Source organism: Protopterus annectens, chromosome 12.part0 (genome assembly GCF_019279795.1).
Source record: "Protopterus annectens isolate FY-2018-M chromosome 12.part0, PAN1.0, whole genome shotgun sequence".
Lineage (NCBI taxonomy): Eukaryota > Metazoa > Chordata > Ceratodontiformes > Protopteridae > Protopterus > Protopterus annectens.
In genome coordinates this window covers 528,887,041-528,907,857 of record NC_056746.1, presented here as the reverse complement: position 1 = coordinate 528,907,857, position 20,817 = coordinate 528,887,041, and the positions used below count along the sequence as shown (strand labels likewise).

At 45.4% G+C, this 20,817-nt stretch overlaps 1 protein-coding gene across 2 annotated transcripts in view; it reads left to right on the top strand.

The window, feature by feature from the left end:
- The window catches only part of USP42 (ubiquitin specific peptidase 42), an 815,107-nt gene that overhangs the window by 184,345 nt on the left and 609,945 nt on the right, over positions 1–20,817 (top strand). For both annotated transcript variants that reach the window (XM_044089669.1, XM_044089668.1), the window contains exons 4-5: positions 1,234–1,344; positions 9,409–9,511. In XM_044089669.1, the coding sequence (XP_043945604.1) occupies positions 1,234–1,344; positions 9,409–9,511 (214 nt within the window). The remainder of the gene's footprint in view (positions 1–1,233; positions 1,345–9,408; positions 9,512–20,817) is intronic.

Sequence of the window (20,817 nt, the reverse complement as noted above, 5' to 3'; positions counted from 1 at the left end):
GTATGTGAATATTGTACTGTATCCTGCTGTGCTTGCATATAATTAGAATGAGGTTAGGATTTTTAATCCCTTGATTCATTTTCTTGCTTTGTTTTGCTTCAGATTTAGCTGATATGAATTTTTTTTCTTTTTCTGCCATTTGTCATTAAGATGTGTTGAAGAATCATGTTTATAATACAGTATGAAGACTTAATATGCCATAATTTACAGTTTCAACAAAGAGATTAGCTCAAAACTTTTCATTTTTCCCCCATGAAATACTATCTTGTATATTCATCATAATTAATGCAGTTTTTCTGCCTAATTTGTCTTCACTGGATCAGATGTATAGTATGAAATTGTCACCTGTTAGCACATCCTGTCTGCTGTAAATGTTAGATCACAGTAATTCTGCTTAGCTGGCATAGTTTGTATGTTTCTGGAAGCTTTTTACCACCTTGCCATGAAAGTGTCATTGCCTTTCTCTTGGCCACCTGTCTTTGCCTGAGACTTGCCATTCTACTTAGTTGCGTAATCCCCTAGTAAACCACCACTATGGATCCTTTCACATTTCATATTTGCATTAGAAGAATGGAAACGTGTAATGGTAGTATTAGATTGGGAAGCTTTGCTTTCTCCCAACAAGCAGGTTACTGAGATGCCAGACAGGCATTTTGATGGCCTAGTTTGCAACTTTTTTTTCTCACTTGTGACTATTTTTTATTGCAGTTTTCACCTCCAGAGTAGTGATATGTGCTTTTGTTGGGACCTGTTGGCAATCCTTTATATTTGATCTGAGTATATCCATACATAACCCCTTTTCCCATTTTTGCCCATGGGGTCAGGATGTCACTTTAACACTAACAGTCATCGAGAGCCAAGGTTCACACAGTCTGCTGGCTAGCCCTGCCGCAGCTGTTCCTGTATACCACACACTCAACACGCACACCTATGGTCAGTTTCGTATCCACCCCACCTACTGCATGTCTTTGGATCGTGGGAGGAAACTAAGCACCTGGAGGAAACTTGCATGAACACAAAGAGGACATGCAGACTTCCACAGAAGACACCCCTGCCGAGAATTGAACTGGAAAACCTCTTGCTTTGAGTTGGCAATGCTCTTTGCTGCACCAATATTCTGAGTCTGTACTACAGGAAAATGCACTGTAAATGTAACTAATTAAATATGGTAAAAAGAGAGGAGACAATGGATCTTTATTAACTCTAATTGTTGACTGGTCTTGTCTTTTATAGGTCATAAACAAGGATTTTGCATGCTGTGTACTATGCAGAAGCATGTAACGCAAGTATTTGCAAATTCTGGTTCTACCATTAAGCCCTTGGATATAATCAAGCAGCTCGAAAGTAAGTTACCCTAATTGCTGTGGAATGTTTTTATTGATTTGATGGAATTTATAGAATTGAGTCAAGCTTAGATTCTTAAAATTATTAATGTGTATATTAAATAAGAAATGTGTTGTTTAAAGAGAACGTGCCAGTTGATACACATGTATTGCTATCTGCTGACATTCAGTCTTGTCTTTGTTTACTGTAACTGTGGCAACAGACAGTGACGAGAATTAATCCAAAATTGAACCATGGCTGTTTGAATTTAAAAAACAATCTGAGTAGTAGAGGACTGGCCTTTAGAAGTAAACAGTCTGCAATGTACAAGTAACTACTTAAGTGTACTGGTAGGAACCCACTGTATGACATTTCCCTGGATGGGCAAAATTTCAGCTGTGTTCCACACGTAGTCAGCTGAATGACTTAACTGGTAGATTGCAAATGGCTTTTCTCACTCCCATGCATGTATGTGCAGTGTTATACCCCCCCCCCCTTCTTGCACACATGCAGGCACTCTCTCTCTTAATGTCACATTGCAGAATCATCTTTTTATGTCTTGCCCTGCTGTCTGTCTATGCATTGCCATCACTGTTTGAGGCTTATATTTCCATACATGAATCCCTGATATGGGCATCTAATAGCATACATACCCCACACCACCACAAACGCACCAAATGTTACTTCCCTGCTACAAGCCTTCTAGCCTTTGCTGAGATAACCGTTTGCATGCATTGTGTTCTCACCAGCATCCTGACAATGAGAACCTTTTCTATTTCATGACCTAATCCTGGCCCAGATGGTGACAGGGATTGTGTCGGGGGCTACTAATAATGGTGATTCACATTATGACAGGCTTCAACTCTCCAGACAATGCCAAGTCATCAAAGCAGTGTGGCGCAATAGGTGAAAACCATCACCTCACTCAGGATGGATACACCTCATCCTGCCTGCCAAGCTGCTAGTCAGATTCTTGTTGCCTGGGCTGTACCCCAGGCTTTATCCATCTGTATTCCCAGTGCAAGCTTGAAAAGTTTGATTTTGAAGTAAGAAGCTCATAACATGTTTAGTATACAGTTAAGATTAATTTTATATGCTTAATGCAAAATAGTTGTATGCTTAATCATAGAATGGGCCTAAAATATCTAAATATGTGTTGTAATTGTAAAAGGGAAGCATTTCTTATGTGGAGTGCTTTAAATGCTAATGAGCTGGCAGCAGAAAATTACATGTCATGCGGCACACACTCCTTCTGGAACATTCACTATGATGGGATGGTCTTGTGGATGTGAGAATCTCTCATTGTGTCTGTTTACCCACTGTTGTGGCACAGACAGGACACTAGTGAAATTCAAGATCCGAACATCAGATTTGTATCCAAATTGTTTGGTGTCTTGCCAAATGCCTCTGCTCAGTGCTCCTCACTGTACCATCCCACACCCTAAGCCGGAGTTGAAAGCCAAAAAAATCCTCAACCCAAAACCAAAAAAAAAAAAAAAACAAAAACTGTTCTCAACTCCAAGTGGAGGACAAGGAAGAAAAACATTCCTCGCTAGGTCTGAAGAGCAGGTCAACAGGTATGGCAGCTGAAAGCATGTATGTATGATCTTTTTCTTGTGTATAACCTCTGTGTTTACACACTTCTGCGTATTGTGGTTTCCCAGTGACCCATTAAGTATGATTATCACAGCTAGTGGATTAAGTTTAGAATTTATAATAAATGTAAACAAAGAAATGGCAAATAGAAAGCAGATTATTTTGGGATGGCACATTTGTGCTGTAATTGTATGCTTAAACTTGGTGATGTTATGTGATCCTATCTCGCCTACATTCTGTACTGATGGGCTCGGAGCCGATCCATCGGCTCCGACTCGGCACGCTATGCTATAGAGCGAAGCCTCTTATTGGCTGAGCTATTTCTTATCCCAGGATGCACCACCACTAATCCCCCAGATCTCGTTTGCCGCTTACAAGCTAAGACGTGGTCTCAACTTGGCTGGGCTAAGTACTTCTTTATTTAGGCTTTTCCTGTCAGGAATTTGCTTGTTTTGAACCCAAAAGCTGTTTTAACAGCTATTGTTGTGATACGAGTGTGTATTTGATATTTTTGTTGAGGAATTTGTGTTTTTTGTCAAGGGAAGGTTTCCCGTGTTAGAGGGGCCTTCCCCTTTTGATATTTGCTATTCTAGCTTTGTTTTGTGGGTCAAGTACCCGTTTAAGTTAGAGGGTCTTGACCCTCCCTTTTGTGTTTTTGTTAACTGTATTATTGTATTAAAAAAAAAAAAAAAAAACTTTATATTTCTTTGAACTTTAAACTACTAGTTTTGGTGTACTTTCTACCTTTAGACATGTCTAAAGAACATAGACCCTCCGGGTTTAAAAAGTGCGCGAGGTGTGGTTATAAGATGTCCATAACGGATGACCACTCCTCGTGCATTTATTGCTTAGGCGCCAAGCACCTACAAGAGTCATGTAGCGTGTGTCACGCCTTTTCATCAAGAGTCCTCAAGGAGAGGAAGAACAAATTAATCCTAAAAGGTTTGATAAAGCCATCCTTCGAGGAGGCTTTATCTTCATCTTCCTCTCCTTCAAAAAAGAAAAAAGCGTCTGCTCCGACCAGTCTGTCGGAACCGACTGCCAAAAACCCTAGGCAGGCTTCTCCATCGGCTCCACGGACTTCGGAGCCGAGGGCGGAACGGTCTGCCTCGATGCCTCCAGTCTCGACCCCTCTGGTTTCGGAGCCGAGGACTGGGGCATCGAGAGGTGGATCATCTTCATCGGCTCCACTGATTTTGGAGCCGATGAAGGTTGCCGGCTCAGACTCTTCCCCTTCGGCGCCGAAGTCTTCATCGGCACCGAGGGAAATTGCGTTGAGATCTCCCTCGGAACCGATAATTATAGAATCCATTCGGAGCCGGTCCCCTAGCCCTATGGAGCCGATGGAGAAATCTGTTCGAACCCAATCGGTATTGTCCAGATCCTCCAAGATGTCTGATTCGGACATCGACAGGGTGCTCCTAAGACTCTTCCAGTCTCTGGTGTTCCAAAAGTTAGTTTCGGCTCCAGCCCATTCGGCTTCGGAGCCGATGGTCCACCTTGCTACTATGGTTCCTCCTCCAACAGCCTCGGCACCGTTGGAGCCGGTGCTGGTGGAACCGGTGGAGGTTTTAGGGTCGGGCCCGACCCTTACTCCAACTCCGGCTCTTGAGTCGGAGTTCGGTACACGGACTTCTTCCGTCGGCCCCGGGGGGATGCTTCGGGACTGATGTTTTCGGTCCCAAGTCTTCCTCTCGGTGCGTTAACTCTGCGGAGCGCGTCTACCGTCGTGGCCACGGAGGTGGGACCCTCCCAGGATTCTGGTGGTCCCGCCTTCAGGGCTATGAGGAGTGCGTTAGCCAAATCATCTTTGGCTACCTCCACGGTCTCCCCAGCTCCTTCCCTGCATACTGAGACTGGGTCTTTGGCAGTCCCCCTGTCCTAAGACAGCGGAGCCCCGGGGCCTGAGGTTACCCCCACTGGGGTTTCCCCCCCTCCTGGAGGTCCTTCTGAAGCTTCTTCGGAAGAACCCCCCAGGAAAAGATCGTGCAAGAGGAAGCACGTTGACTCCCCTGATGAGTCTCTTACATCAGACACTGATCTCGATGATGCAGAGGGGTCCCCTAAGTCGTCCTCGGATGATGTCTCCTTTGCAGACATCCTGGAAGCCCTTAAACAACGAGGCGGCTGGCAGTCCAAACCCCCTTCTGCTGATGAGTCGGTGTTCCTTAAGGCCTTCGGGGCTCAGCCCTCCGCCTCCTGGGTGTCTCCGCCCTTCGAGCTCTTGGATTTGATCTTTCGAAGGGTGTGGAACACCCAGACTCTGTGGAACCGGTGCCTGCTCGTCCTAATAAGTTCCTCTCGGCACCCCCTGAAAAAGAGTTCCTAACTAAAGGTGTGGCTGTAGATGCTTTGGTGGTGGCATCTGCTACCCAGCAAGATGTAGCAGAGGCTTCAACGTCCGTCCATCCTCCTAATAGGGAGTCTAGGAGCATGGATCGGTACGGAAAGCGCACCCTAAGTTCAGCGGCCTTTACATTAAGGTCCTTGAACTACCTTACGCACTTTACCAGATTTCAGAGGGATCTGATTAAAGAACTTTCTGATACCCTCTTGGGTAACCTGCCTGAGGAGCTGGCCCAGACGGTTGGCTCTCAGCTGGCTACACTGTCGTCCATTTCAAACTCATCCATGAGGCTCATTTCTTATGCGGCCGAAGGGGCGAGTAGAGCGGCGGGTACAGGCATCGCTCTACTGAGACAAGCCTGGCTCCGCCTGTGTCATTTCACGGAGGCCTTTAAGTCTTCCTTTGCCGACGCCCCCTTTGATGGGTCCTCCCTGTTTGGACCCAAGGTAAAGGACACACTGACCCGCTGCGAACAGGAAGGTAAGACTCTGACTGCTGTAGGGGCACGATTTTCCACTCCCTTTCGGCCTTATTCCAAGGCTAAAAGAGGAGGGAAAATGTGGTTCCGTAGATCTCAGAAGCCTTACCCCTCTCAGCAGGATGATCCCCCTTCCAGAGGCAGGGGAGGGGGAAACTCTTCCGGAAGACCGTCCCAGAGGCGGCAGAGGCCCTCGCAACACTGGAGACCGCGAGTCCTTTCGTGGCTCTTCAGCCTTTCACAGTCCCTGAGGGATTGCCCAACTGTGCAGCTCTGGAGCCAGTCGGGGGTCGTTTTTCGAGGCACCTAAAAGCCTGGGAAGGTATCACTCAGGACCGATGGGTGCTTCGAATTATCGCCGGAGGTTACACCATCCCTTTTTCTCACTCTCCACCTCAGCCCAAAAAAATCCCGGACCCGCCACCCAGTCAACGGGAAACTGCAGCCTCAGAAGTTTCAAAACTGCTGCAAAAAGGAGTCCTCCAACCGGTCCCCGCAGACCAGATCGGATTAGGGACTTACTCAAGATTCTTTTTGCTGCCAAAAAAGACCGGGGACTTGAGACCCATTTTGGATCTCAGCATTCTAAACTGTTCAGTCAAAAAGTCCAAGTTCCGAATGGTCACCCCACAAACCATTCTCCCATTGCTGGAGAAAGGTGTTTGGATGTGCTCCATAGATCTCAAGGACGCTTATTACCGTATCATGGTACATCAAGCGTCCAGGAGACATCTGCGCTTCAGCATAGGAGGCAGTCATTTTCAGTTCCGCGCACTGCCCTTTGGTCTCACCACAGCCCCCAGGGTGTTCACCAAATGTTTGGCGGTCGTGACTGCTCACCTGAGAAGTCTAGGATTCCAGGTGTTTCCGTATCTAGACGACTGGCTCCTAACTGCCACTTCCAAGCATCTACTATTGCGGAGCCTACAAGCCACGATATCACTGGGCAATTCTCTTGGAATCACCTTCAATTGGCCAAAGTCTGTGTTGCTGCCATCTCAACGCATAAGATTCATAGGGGTAGAGATAGACTCAAACCAAATGCTGGTCTATCTACCTACGGACAGAATACAAACCATACAGGCTCAAGTTCGAGCCTTACTTCCCAGATCCAAAGCCCCAGCCAGAATGGTCCTGCAGCTATTGGGATCCATGTCCGCCACGGTTCTTCTAGTCCCCCTGGCAAGATTGCACATGAGAATTCTCCAGTGGCTTCTTTCAGCTCAGTGGTCCTTTCAGGAACTCCCTCTCAGTCACCTCATGTGGATCACGGAAACCTGCAAACGGGACCTTCGCTGGTGGCTAGTGCCCTCCAATTTGGATCAGGGATGACCCTTTGTTCCACCTCCTCCTGCGGCCACTTTGACCACGGACGCCTCCCAGATGGGGTGGGGGGGGCATTCCCTGGGCAGGTCAGTCCAAGGCAAATGGCACCCAGAAGAGACCGTGCTTCATATCAACATCCTAGAAATGAGGGCGGTGCTTCTGTCCCTTCAAGCCCTTCACGATTACCTCCCTCAGGGCGTAATTTGCCGTTCACTCAGACAACATGTCAGTTGTCTGGTACCTGAACAAACAGGGAGGGACCAGATCCTATCCTCTTTGCAGAGAGGCCATGAGAGTCTGGGAATGGGCAGTGTCGACCAAACGCTTTCTAGTGGCTACTCATATCCCGGGCAAGTCCAATGTGATAGCCGACAGACTGAGCAGAACCATACTCTCTCCTCACGAATGGTCTCTGAACATGACAGTTGCAAATCAGATTTTCAGCAAATGGGGAGTTCCCTGTTGCGACCTCTTCGCGACTCCACTGAATGCGAAGTGCAAAAAATTCTTCTCCCTAACCCCGGCCCCGGGGAAGAGACCCATGGACGCACTAGCCCGTCCTTGGCCCACCGGCTTGCTTTATGCCTTCCCCCCAGTTCCTCTCCTTTCCAGGGTGATCCAAAAGGCATCTCTCTTGGGGAGCAAAATGATCTTAGTTGCTCCTTACTGGCCTCGTCAAGTATGGTTTCCCTATCTTCGGAAATATGCTCTGGAAAGTCCATGGTTCCTGGATCAGATCCCAGACCTTTTGGTTCATCAGTCGGGACTATTCTACCAGTCCCTACACACCTTAAAATTGACGGCTTGGCTCCTCCTCTTCCGACTATAGTCAGGAGTCATACATTGGATCCAGAAGTTGTACACATCTTATCTTCGGCCCACAAGTCTGCTACAAAGAAATTGTATTCTAGCAAATGGAAAAGATTTGCTATTTGGGCTCAACTCCGGGGCCTGGATCCCATCACTATTCCTGTATCAGAAGTACTAAAATTTTTAACTTCTCTATTCAACCAAGGCTCTTCAGTCTCTACCATCAAGGTTCAATTGGCAGCGATTTCCAATTTTCACGAATCTATAAACCCACCTTTAATGAGCAACAGATTGTGTAAGACCTTCTTGAAAGGTGCTGCGCTTTTAAGACCTCCGATTTCTCATCCTGCTCCTCCATGGGATCTCGATGTGGTGTTGCGCACCTTAACTTCCTTCCCCTTCGAACCGGCAGCGACATGTGATCTAAAATTTCTATCGTGGAAGACTGCTTTTCTGGTGGCGATTACTTCTGCCAGAAGGGTTTCAGAGCTGCAAGCTTTGTCTGTAAAACCTCCGTACTGGATTTTTCACAAAGACAGAGTATCTCTCAGGCCAAATCCTTCCTTTGTCCCTAAAGTTTGTTCCAGTTTCTGCCTACAACAATCATTAGAACTTCCAGTCTTCTTTCCGAAATATTCTAACAAAGCGGAATTCATATTCCACACATTAGATGTCCACAGGCAGTTGCGTTTTTATTTAGATAGGACCAAACAAACAAGGAAAACAGATCAGTTGTTTGTATCCTTTGCAGACAATAAACTGGGCAAAGCTGTCACAAAGGTCACTATTGCCAAATGGATCAGGGACTGTATTACTCAAGCTTATTCCTATTCTAACAAAGAGCTTACCACCTCTGTCAAAGCTCATTCTACAAGGGCTATGGCTACTTCAATAGCATTTCATTCTAAGCTTGCCATTAGTGACATTTGTGCTGCGGCTACATGGTCTTCCCCGCACACTTTCATTTCCCACTACAAATTGGATGTGGCATCTAGAGGACGAGCTTCATTTGGTTCCATAGTGCTCAGGAGTGTTTTCCAATGAGCCACCCAGGATTTAGGTGCTAGGGACGCTGTCCCATCAGTACAGAATGTAGGCGAGATAGGATCACATAACATCTTTTAGTTATGTACTTACCATAACTTTAGATGTTTGGGATCCATCTCGCCTACATTCCCAATAACCCACTCTCCTTCCCCCTTCCTTGGAGATCAGAGGATATCAGAAGGTTCGAATCCTGTTTCATCTTGAAACATCTAACAATGTTATATAAACAAGTTGTGCATGTGTGTATGAATGCGGACAAACAAGATCTGGGGGATTAGTGGTGGTGCATCCTGGGATAAAAAATGGCTCAGCCAATAAGAGGCTTCGCTCTATAGCATAGCGTGCCGAGTCGGAGCCGAGGGATCGGCTCCGAGCCCATCAGTACAGAATGTAGGCAAGATGGATCCCAAACATCTAAAGTTATGGTAAGTACATAACTAAAAGTTTACACTTTTTCCTTACAAACCTCTTCTTTTTGCAGGTATTGCAGATCATTTCCGTTTTGGAAACCAGGAGGATGCCCATGAATTCTTGCGTTATATTATTGATGCAATGCAAAGATCCTGCTTGAATGGCAGCAATAAGTAAGTCCTGTAGGAAATTGTTACTGTAATATTTTAATTCTCTGTAATGACAGAATTTAATTTGTATTCTATTCAGTTATGGAAAAGTAGTTCATTTGTAGTATGTGCAAGTTTCATCATATTATGTATTATACTTTGTAAACCGAGAGTTGGTAAAGCTGGTTTATTGAAATTTGGTTGTAGGAGATGTTCGTGTTTCGCTGTTGCAGTCATTTCATTTGGGTTATCTGCTTGCAGGTAGCCCTCAGTCGGCCTGATTAACAAAGTCTTGGATCCTGCGGTTGCTGTCCCTTCTTCCATGATGTCAGGTCGTCAGGGGTATAAAACATGCAGCCGACACCATTACATCAGTCTTTCTTGTCGTGCGGTGCCCGAAGCAGAAGCAGTTCGCAAGTGCCAGTCGGCCGACTCCTGAAATTATCGTTTTCAAGTTTCAGAACCGAAGTCTTCAACTAAAGCCAAGTACCCCGTTAGGGAAACTTTTTCTTGCTCCTTACCCATTTCAGTAAAAGTTAATAATTGCATTACTTATGGAAAGCAAATACCTCCTAAAGATTTTAATTCGTACTGTATTCCTTGCCTAGGCCCTGACCACGACTTACCTTGCTGTCAGTTTTGTGCTTTATTTAATCAGCGCACTATCTGTCGTCTGTATATTTTCGCCTCTAAATGTTTCGGTTCTCTGTTTAATTATCCAGAAATGTCATCTGTTAGCCATCCGACTACCGGGATTCTGAAAAAACACAAAGATAAAGACAGGCTGCCGAGGTCCAAAACTGCAGACGACGCTTCTCTTAATCCAGTTCGCCCGTAGTCAGTGAGGCGCTGCAGCCCCTGATACCCGCTACTTCTGATTCTCAGGCCTCTACTGAGACCCATTCGGAGTCCGGTATGCCGCGAGATGCTTCAACTATGGAACCCGTGGATGTCTTGGATGGGTCCGGAGCTGCTGTGCGGGCACCAGATTCTGAGGGTGTATTCAGGCCTACGGACTTGCATATTACTGACGCCTCCTTCTTTACTTAGGCCTAAATCTCAAACCATGCCTTTAAAAAAATGACGCCCAGACCACATGCTCAGGCCTCTATGCCTAAAAAATAAGAATGGCTGAAGATCTAATAACTCTAATCAGGGGTAGCCAACCCCCCCCCATAAGAGGTCTAGGACTGAAGTTGATTATGAATCTTCTGATTAGGATTCTGTTTTTTCTGATTGTCTGATGCAGAGGACTCCATTTCCTCTGCTTCCCCTCCTGAGGATTTCTCTTTTGGGGGAAACCTTACGTACTCTAAGGGAGCATGTCCACTGGGAAAGTCAGGATTTTTCTGATTCAGAAAAGAGGCTTAGGAATTTCCTTCTCCTACCTCAGCATAGGCCTTTAGCTATTCCTCCTGTACTAGACATTGTTGATGCTTTTTTGGAATCTAGTTTGGACCCTGATTCCTTGCCTCCTGCTCCCAGAAAGCCTGACAGATACTACAGGGTCGCCGAGTCCCACAAGTTCCTTTTTAAAATCCTATTGCAGATCCAGAGACTATTTCACAGGGGCCCAAGGGCATTAAGTTTTCTACTGCTAAAAATCCCTACCCCTTCTGATAGAAACTCCAGGGCACTGGATAGATTGGTTAAGAAGGTTTACACTTCTGCAATATTGGTCATTAGGGCTTTAAACTGCCAATTTCATATGTTAAAGTATCAGCCACATGTTATTGGACTGCTTAAACAGAAAATGATGATTCCTGACTGTGTGAAAATAAAGAATTACAGGATTTAATGCATTCTGCTGAACAAGTTGGAAAACATACTTACAGTGTGGTTTTGATTCATTAGAGGCCTCTTGCAGGGCTGCGGTTACTGGGTCTGTGCTCAGAAGGTATGCTTGGCTTAAGGAGCAATCTTTGCCTGATCATGTTAAAGCTAAATTGTTGGATGCTCCCTTAAATCAGGACCGCCTATTTGGCAACAAGGCTGAGGAAGTTCTTAAAAAGATGCAAGATAAAGCTGAATCTATGCAAACTGTTAAATATTTCTTACAAGTTCAGCCTCCTAGATTTAGTAGGCACTGTCCCTCTAAGAATTGGTCCTTTCCAGCACCTTCCAGGTCTTCTCAAGCCAAACCCAAACACAGAAAACCCCCAGATTTCAGTCCCAGGGGACACACAAGACTAAGCAGTGGAGGGGCCTCCACTTCCAAATCTGGGAGTACTAAGACTCCCATCCCCCCCCCCCCCCCATGGTAAACTGCCTCAATGACTTCCTTTTAAAATTTCCAAGCACTTATCAACTGACTGCCCCCTTGGGGGGAAAGATTGCTCTTCATGCAAAGAATTGGGAACTCATTACCCAGGACAAATGGGTTTTAAATAGTGTCCCAGGGATACAGATTTCACTTCCATACGTTGCCAACACCAAGTGGGTGGCCGGACCTACCCCAAGTCAATGGGCAGAGGCCCAAAAACAAGTACTTTCTCTCTCAAGTATGGGGTCTATTAACTGGTACCAGAAGAGGAAAAGGGACAAGGTTTCTACTAGAGACTTTTCCTGGTAACCAGAAAAGACGATTCATGGCGTTCTATCCTGGACCGGTCTACTCTAAACACTTTTTTGGAGATTCCAAAATTCAAGATGCTGACTCTTCAGTTACTTACTATGCTAGGCAAAGATGCCTGGTCGGCAACACTAGATTTAAAAGAAGCGTACCTGCACATCCCAATCAGGGAATCTTGCAAAAGATACCTACACTTCAAAGCAGGCTACACGCACTATCAATTCTCTGCACTGCCCTTTGACTTATCTGCTGCCCCCAGGGTATTCACAAAGTGCCTAGCTCCAGTTATTGCATTTTGCAGACAAAGAAATATTCAAATATACCCATACCTGGACGATTGTCCAGGCCATACTTTTGAATCATCTGGCTTTTTGTTCAAAGGGTTCTAACTTGTCTGGGGTACACCATAAATGAAAATAAATCACACCTAGTACCCTGTCAGCAAATTATATTCCTGGGAGCAGGCTTGAATATAACTTCCCAGATGGCTTACCTCACGCCAGAGAAACACATTCATTTGACAGCCTACTTCAAACAAGTGGCCACAAAAACCCTGCTATGTGCAAGACAAGTACTGCAAGCCATGGGGTTCATGGCCTCCTGCATTCTTCTAATTTTATATGCAAGACTGCATATTAGGAAACTACAGTGGTATCTGAAAAAGCCTATGGTGTCAGCATTCTCAAGATCTAGAAGCAATGATTCCTATTATACCTTGCCTACGTCTAGAGTTCCTTTTGGTGGCAGGCCTCTGTCCACTAAACAAGGGACTACCTTTCACACCACCCCGTGCTGCCCAAACCCTAACAGATGCATCAGACTATGCTTGGGGGGCTCACCTGGCAGGGAAGTGCATTCAGGGCAAATGGAACCCAAGTCAAATGCACTTGCATATCAATCAAAAAGAGAAGTTATCTGTACAGAATGCTCTGACCACCTTCAAGGACCACATTCTTCCAGGACAACTAATGGTAAAAACAGACAACACCACTGTTGTGTGGTAGATAAACAAGCAGGGGGGTACACATTCTTACCCCCTCTGCAGACTAGCCATGGCATTGTAGAACACAGCCTTGAGCTACCAAGTGCACCTGCAAGCTCAATTCCTGCCAGGAAAATTAAATACACTGGCAGACAGACTAAGCAGAAACCTCATGGACCCACACAAGTGGAAACTGGAGCCAAGGATTTTCAACATGGTGACAAGCAAATGGGGGAACCCAGATATAGACCTGTTTGCCTCTCTCCAGAACTACCAATTGGACACATTTTGCACAAGGACTCCCCACAAGCCTGGAAAGTGGATGCTCTGTCCTTCAGCTGGAAAAACCTATCATTCTATGCCTTCCACCTCTGCCTCTGCTTTCCAAGGTACTACTAAAAATCATACTGGACAAACCAAGGATGATTTTGATTGCTCCAGACTGGCCGCGCCAACACTGGTACCCCTCCTGTGCAGCGTGTCACGGTTATCACCATGGCACCTGCCTCGGACTCCTTCCCTGTTGTCTCAGCAGGAGAACCAGATTTAGCACCCTCATCTTCTAACACTGAACCTTGCAGCCTGGCTAATTACATAATATCTCCTTTACCATCCCTCAGTAAACCTGTGATGGATATCATTTTAGAAGCAAGGAGGCCTAGTGCTAGTAAATCTTATGTTGGAAAATGGAAAAGATTCTGTGCCTGGAACCAATCTCAAGGGATGAGCACAGCAGCGCCCGATTTACCTCCGATTTTACAATACTTAACTGAAATGCTTCAGAAGGGACTGTCTTTTTCCTCCTTTAAAATCCACGCCTCAGCCATTTCAGCTCATTATAACACAGAACCTCCACTCTTCTCTCATCCACTGCTCAAGCAGTTCCTCAGAGGGGCCAAAAATTTGAGACCACCCAGGAGAGCTCCAACCCCAGCCTGGGACCTTAAATTTGTTTTGGAGAAACTCACTCTACCTCCTTTTGAGCCAGCTGCTACTGCAGACTTAAAATTTCTTTCTTGGAAAACGGCTTTCTTTTTAGCAATCACTTCAGCTAGAAGGGTGTCTGAATTATAGGCCCTTATGGTAGTGGAGCCTTTCATCATCTTTCATGCGGACAGGGTATCCCTCAGAACCAGTCCATCCTTCATGCCCAAGGTAGTATCCAGTATGGCTCTTAATCAGTCCATTCATTTGCCAACCTTCTTTCCCAATCCACAGAACATAGTGGAACGGATACTGCATTCCTTAGATGTGCACAAACAACTTAGATTCTAAATGGAAAGGACTAAACCTCAAAGGAAATCTGAACAACTGCTGGTGGCATTTGCTGCAGGGGCAGAGGGGAAGGCTATTTCAAAGCAAACCATTTCTAAATGGATAGGCCATTGCATTCATTTCTGCTATAAGCACCATGCAAAACCTTATCCCCTAGGGGATCAGACCTCACTCCACCAGGGCTGCATCTACCTCTACAGCCTTTCTCAGAGGCATCCCTACTAGGGACATCCTAGAAGCTGCTACATGGAGTTCTGTGCATACTTTCACCAAGCATTATCATTTGCCAATTTTCTCTAAATCCAGAGCTGGCTTTGCCACTGCAGTCTTGCAGGGCCTTGTTGCTGGTCCTAATGCTATCTAAATTCCTCCTGCCAACCATAGCTTTGGGAATCTACGCAAATGTAATGACTGCAACAGTGAAACACAAAGAACATAGTACAGTTGTGTACACTTACCATAAATGTTAGTGTATTCACTGTTGCAGTCCTGGTTACCCTCCCTCCAGCCCCCTAACTTCTTTTGGCTATACCTCTACTTTCCTTTACTAAGCTTAAAAGCCTTTTTGGTGTATTTGCTTTTTTGTTGGAGGTATATCATTGTACTTTTATATTTAATTGCTTCCCAAAAGGGGAGCACCTGACATCTGGGGCAAGAAAAACTGATGTAATGGCGTCTGCTGCATGTTTTATACCCCTGACGACCTGACGTCATGGAAGAAGGCACAGTAACTGACGCAGGACCCAAGACTTTTTTAATCAGGCCGACTGAGGGCTACCTGCAAACAGATAACCCAAATGCAGTTTGATTGCAACAGTGAATACACTCTAACATCTACAGTTATGTTAAGTGTACACAACTGTACTTTTCTGCATTTGTGTTGACATGTCCACTGGAGACTGCTGTTTCTCTAAATTGGGCTTGGATGCCAGAGCTGAAAAGTGTTACTGCTGATGTTTTGAAAGACTTCATTTTTAAGTCTGGGCAGCCCATAACTTCCTTAACTGTGTCACAAGTGTATAATAGTTTATTTTTTCATTGATTTCCTTTTAAGTCCGTCTTTTGTATTTCTTACTATCTCCAGATGAGTTTTTTATTTTATTATTTTTTGTCTGTTGTGAGGCAAATGTGCCCTTCACTATGTAGTGCAGTACAGTGGTAGTAGTTCCAGACATCAAATCATAGTTCATGTCAGAGTTCACTGACTACAATTTTTTCCACATTTTACAGCATCAGGGCAGTATCCCTTTTATTCACAATGACGTGGGTTTGTAGTCAATTTTCAGAGAGGAGAGGTGTAGGGGTTCTTCCCATTAACTGGGGGTGAAGACGTGTAAAGCTGTGCCTACTCCAGAATCTAATGTATTTTGTGTTGTGTTGCTCAGAAAAGTACCGTTTCAACAGACTGTGATGGTTTGCTGGTTCACCAATCCGTTTTTCAAAAGTGCCCCATTGGGGTTTTTGCTCTTATCTTTTTTTCCTTTTTGTTGCTTTTGGGGTTCATATGTCATCCAGAGCTGGTATATGCCAGTATGGGAGACAGATTCCCTATAAAAAAACGACACAAGCAGTGTTTTTGTCTTGGTGCTTCCCACAACCATACGTCCTGTTCAATTTGTCAGGCTTTCATCCTGAACACTCTCCATAGTCAGCTTTCCTCTTTGGCCATATATTTAGAGAACCAGTGTCTTAAACTTTTAGCGAAAGACATTACAGAAAGAACTTCCCATTCTGAGGGTCAGCCATCCATTAAGAAAAAGGCCAAGAAAGCTAGGACCGATTATTCAGCTGTGCAACCTCTGCTGGACATCTCTCTGGAGGCTTGTAAAAGCCTGGATGATCGTCCAACCTTTTTGCTGGATTTTTCTGCTTTGACTGCTTCGGATGCTGGCATGGATCTGACATCACGCACGTTTCTGGAGGTTTCTGCAGACATCCGCCATAGATTTTCAAGGGGAACCATGGCTGATTACCGAAGGGCCTAGTGGTGTTCCTTAAATTTTGGTTAGGGAGGCAGATGTTCTTCGTGTTTCACTGTTGCAGTCATCACACTTTGGGTATCTGTCTGCAGGTAGACCTCAGTCGGCCCGAATACTATGACGTTAGGTCGTCAGGGGTGTAAAACATGCAGCAGTCACCATTACATCAGCTTTTCTTGCTGCACGGGAGCCCGAAGCAGAAGCAGTTCGCAAGTGCCATTCGGCAGCTACCTGAATTTTTCGTTTTTTGAGTTTCAAACCTTAGGTCTTCTAAAGTGAAGTACCCCATTGGGGAATCCTTTTTTCTTGCTCTAACCGGAAAAAATTTACAATTGTCTTGCCTGTGGAAAGCAAATACCTCAGAGATTTTCATTCTTACTGCGTCACCCGTTTAGGCCCAGACCACTACGTTCCCTCGCTGTCAGTTTTGTGCCTTGTTCAACGTTCGAGCTATTCGTCATCGGGCTATTTTTGTCTTTAAATTCTTTCGCTCTCATTCTCCATATTCCGAAATGGCTTCGGTAAGCCATCCGAATACCGATCTTCTGAAAAAACGCAAAGATGAAGACAGAGACAGACCGCATAGGTATAAAACTGCCAACAATGCTTCCATTAAGCTAGTTGCCAGTCTGCCTGTACTCAGGGAGGCACTTTTGCAGCACCTGTTACCCACTTCTACAGATTCGCAGGCCTCTACTGAGACCCTTTGGGAGTCCGGTATGCCGCAAGATGCTACTTAGAGTATGGAACCTGCGGATTTCTCTACCTTGGATGGGTCTGAAGCTGCTGTGCAGGCACCGGCTTCTGAGGGTGTATTCAGACCTTCCGATGTTCGTATCAGACTACTTCGTTAATGACACAATCTACCAAATTTCTCAGGCCCAGAGTTTGCACTGCGCCTAGGAAACGGACGACCAAAGCACATTCTCAAGCTCTCGTGTCACAGAAACAAATGCTTAGAATTGCTGAAGACCTTATTACTTTAATTAGTTGAAGCCAGCCTTCCCCCTTTGAAAGACAAAATTGAGTTTCCTTCTGATTCTTCAGACCATGAATCTGATGACTCTGACCCCTGTGATTACCAGGGCATACCCTTATCTACCTATGAGGACTCCAATGCAGAGGATTCCATTCCCTCAGCCTCCTCCAGAGGACCTTTCTTTCGGTGAAACCTTGCATACCCTAAGGGAGCATTTCCGCTGGGAATGCCAGGACTACCCACAGTCCAAAAATAGAGACTGAATTTTTAGACTTGCCTCAGCATAGGCCTCTAGCTATTCCCCCTGTCCTGGATATTGTAGATGATGTTTTCATGGAATCCAGCCTTACCCCTGATACTGTACAACCTGCTCCTTGATAGCCTGACAGATACTACAGAGTACCTGACTCTCTCACAAATTTCTGTTTAAAAATCCACTGCGGATCCAGAGACCATTTCCCAGAGACCTAAAGGTATTAAGGCTTCTACAGCCAAAAAACATACGTCTTCGGACAGGGATTCTAGGGTCTAGACAGATTGGGGTAAGAAGGTTTATACCTCTGCAACTCTTGCCATCAGGGCTTTAAATTGCCAGATGTTCTTCATGTTTCACTGTTGCAGTCATCACATTTGGTTTATCTGCCTGCAGGTAACCCTCAGCCTGCCTGAATACCAGAGTCTTTGGATTTCTGCATCAGATGCTATCTCCTCTTCCATGACATCAGGTAGTCGGGTGTAAAACATGCAGCTGACACCATTACATCAGTCTTTCTTGCCATGCGGTGCCCAAAGCAGTTTGTAAGTGCTTGTCGCCCGACTCCTGAAATTTTCATTTTCGAGTTTCAGATCTGAAGTCTTCAAAAAAGATAAGTACCCCGTTGGGGATTCTTTTTCTTGCTCCAACCAATGTCAGTAAAAGTCAACCATTTTCTTACCTGTGGAAAGCAAATACCTCCGAGATTTTCATTCATACTACATCCCCTGTTTAGGCCCAGACCATGACGTCCCTTGCTGTTGGTTTTGTTCCTTGTTCAACCCCCGAACTATTCATCGTCGGGCTATCTCTTTGCAGCCAGTTACTTTCGTACTCTTGTCTCAGTACTCCGAAATGACTTTAAGCCATCCAACTACCGATCTTCTGAAAAAACGTAAGGATAAAGACAAAGACAGACCGCATGGGTCCCAAACTACCAACGATACTTCTGTTAAGCTAGTCACTGCTTTCGCTGCCCCTGATACCTGCTACTTCAGATTTGCAGGCCTCTACTGAGACCCATTCAAAGTCCGGTATGCCCCGAGATGCTTCTTTGACTGTGGAACCTGCGGATGTCTCTACCTTGGATGGGTCCTGAGCCACTGTGCAGGCACCCGCTTCTGAGGGTGTATTCAGGCCTACAGACTTGCATTTTAAACCGACACCATCGTTTTTATCCAGGCCTAAAACTCGCACCACGCCTAGAAAACCAACGACCAAACCGCAGGCTCAGGCCCATATGCCTAAAATAACAAATGCTTAGAATGGCTGAAGACCTTATTACCTTAATTAGGGGAAGCCAGCCTTCCCCCTCTAAGAGACCTAGAACTGATTTTCTTTCTGATTCTTCTGACCAGGAATCTGATATTTCTGCTCCTTCTGATTGCCAGGATTTGCCCTTATCTACTTATGACGATTCTGATGCAGAGGATTCTATTCCCCCTGCTTCCCCTGCAGAAGATTTTTCTTTCGGTGAAACCTTGCACACTCTTAGGAAGCATTTCCACTGGGAAAGCCAGAATTACTCTGACTCCAAAATGAGGCTTAGGGAATTCTTACTCCTACCTCAACACAGGCCTTTAGCTATCCCTCCTGTTCTGGACATTGTAGATGATGCCTTCATGGAATCAAGCCTTTCCCCAGACACTTTAGGCTCCCAGAAAACCTGACTGGTATTGGAGTACCTGACTCTTTCAAGTTCCTCTTCAAGTATCCCTCTGCGGGTCTACTTTGTTTCATAGAATGGCATTTCGTCGAACTTTCATTTCACTGAAAGTTCATTACATCGACAAGCATTTTAGGTTGGGGGCTGTGCCCCCCACACCCCCCTAACTATATATATCAACTCCAGGGTCGCACAACATTGGGGAAGGGGGCAAATGCTTGTCGATATAATGAACTTTCAGTGAAATGAAAGTTCGACGAAATGCCATTCTATGAAACAAAGTAGACCCCCCTCTGCAGATCCAGAGACCATTTCCCAAGGACCAGAAGGAATTAAGGCTACTACTGCCAAACATCCTACCTCTTCTGATAGAGATTTTAGAGACTTAGACAGATGGGGTAAGAAGGTATACACTTCTGCTACTTTAGCCATTAGGGCTTTAAATTGCCAGTTTCATATGTTAAAGTATCAGCAGCATGTTATGGGGCTATTTAAACAGAAAATGTTGATTCCTTACTGTACTGAACACGCAGAATTACAGGATTTAATGCATTCTGCAGAACAAGTTGGTAAGCATACTTTGCAATGTGGTTTTGATGCTTTAGAAGCATCTTGCAGGGTTGCTGTCACTGGGTCTGTACTTAGAAGGCATTACTTTAATTAGGGGAAGGAACATATTTTGCCAGACCATGTCAAGGCAAAATTACTTGATGCTCCATTAAACCAAGAATGTTTGGCTCTAAAGCAGAAGTTGTTCTTAAAAAGGTGGAGGAAAAAGCTAAATCCATGCAAACGGTTAAAGATTTCTTACAGGTACAGCCACCTAGATTCAGTAGGCATTGGCCTTCTAAAAACTGGTCCTTTCCAGTTCCTTCCAGACCTTTTCAGCCCAGACCCAGGGGCAACAGACCACAAAGACTACAGTCTCTGGGTATGCACAGATCTAAACAATGGAGTGCTCCCTCCTCGAAAACTGGGAGTGGTAAGCCACCCCCTTGTGGAAAAAGTTCACAATGACTTGGCCTTAATCCTTCCCAGCCATGCCCAAGTGCTTGCACCCCTAGGAGGAAAACTCACCCTGCATGCAAAAAACTGGAAGTATATTACCCAGGACTGATGGGTCTTAAACACTGTATCCCAGGGATACAGATTCTATTTCCACACTCTGCCAACCCCAAGCGGATTGCCAGACCTTCCTCCAAACCAGTGGACAGAGGCCCAAAAGCAAGTACTTTCTCTTCTCTGTATCAGGGTTATTCAACCTGTGCCAACAGAGCAAAGGGGACAGGGTTTCTACTCCAGGCTGTTCGTGGAGCCAGTCTCAAGGGAAGGACACAGCTGTGCCCTCCTTGCCTCAAATCCTAGATTACCTAAACACCTTCCTAGTGATACCAAAATTCAAAATGCTTGCACTCCAGCATCTCCTTCCTATGCTAGCCAAGGACTCCCTGGCTAGTCAGCCTAGACTTAAAAGAAGATTATCTGCACATCCCCATAAGGGAATCTTGCAGGAAATATCTACGTTTCAGGGCAGGCTGTATGCACCATCAGTTCTTTACACTTCCCTTTGGCTTATCTACTGTGCCTAGGGTATTCACAAAGTGCTTGGCTCCAGCCATTCTTT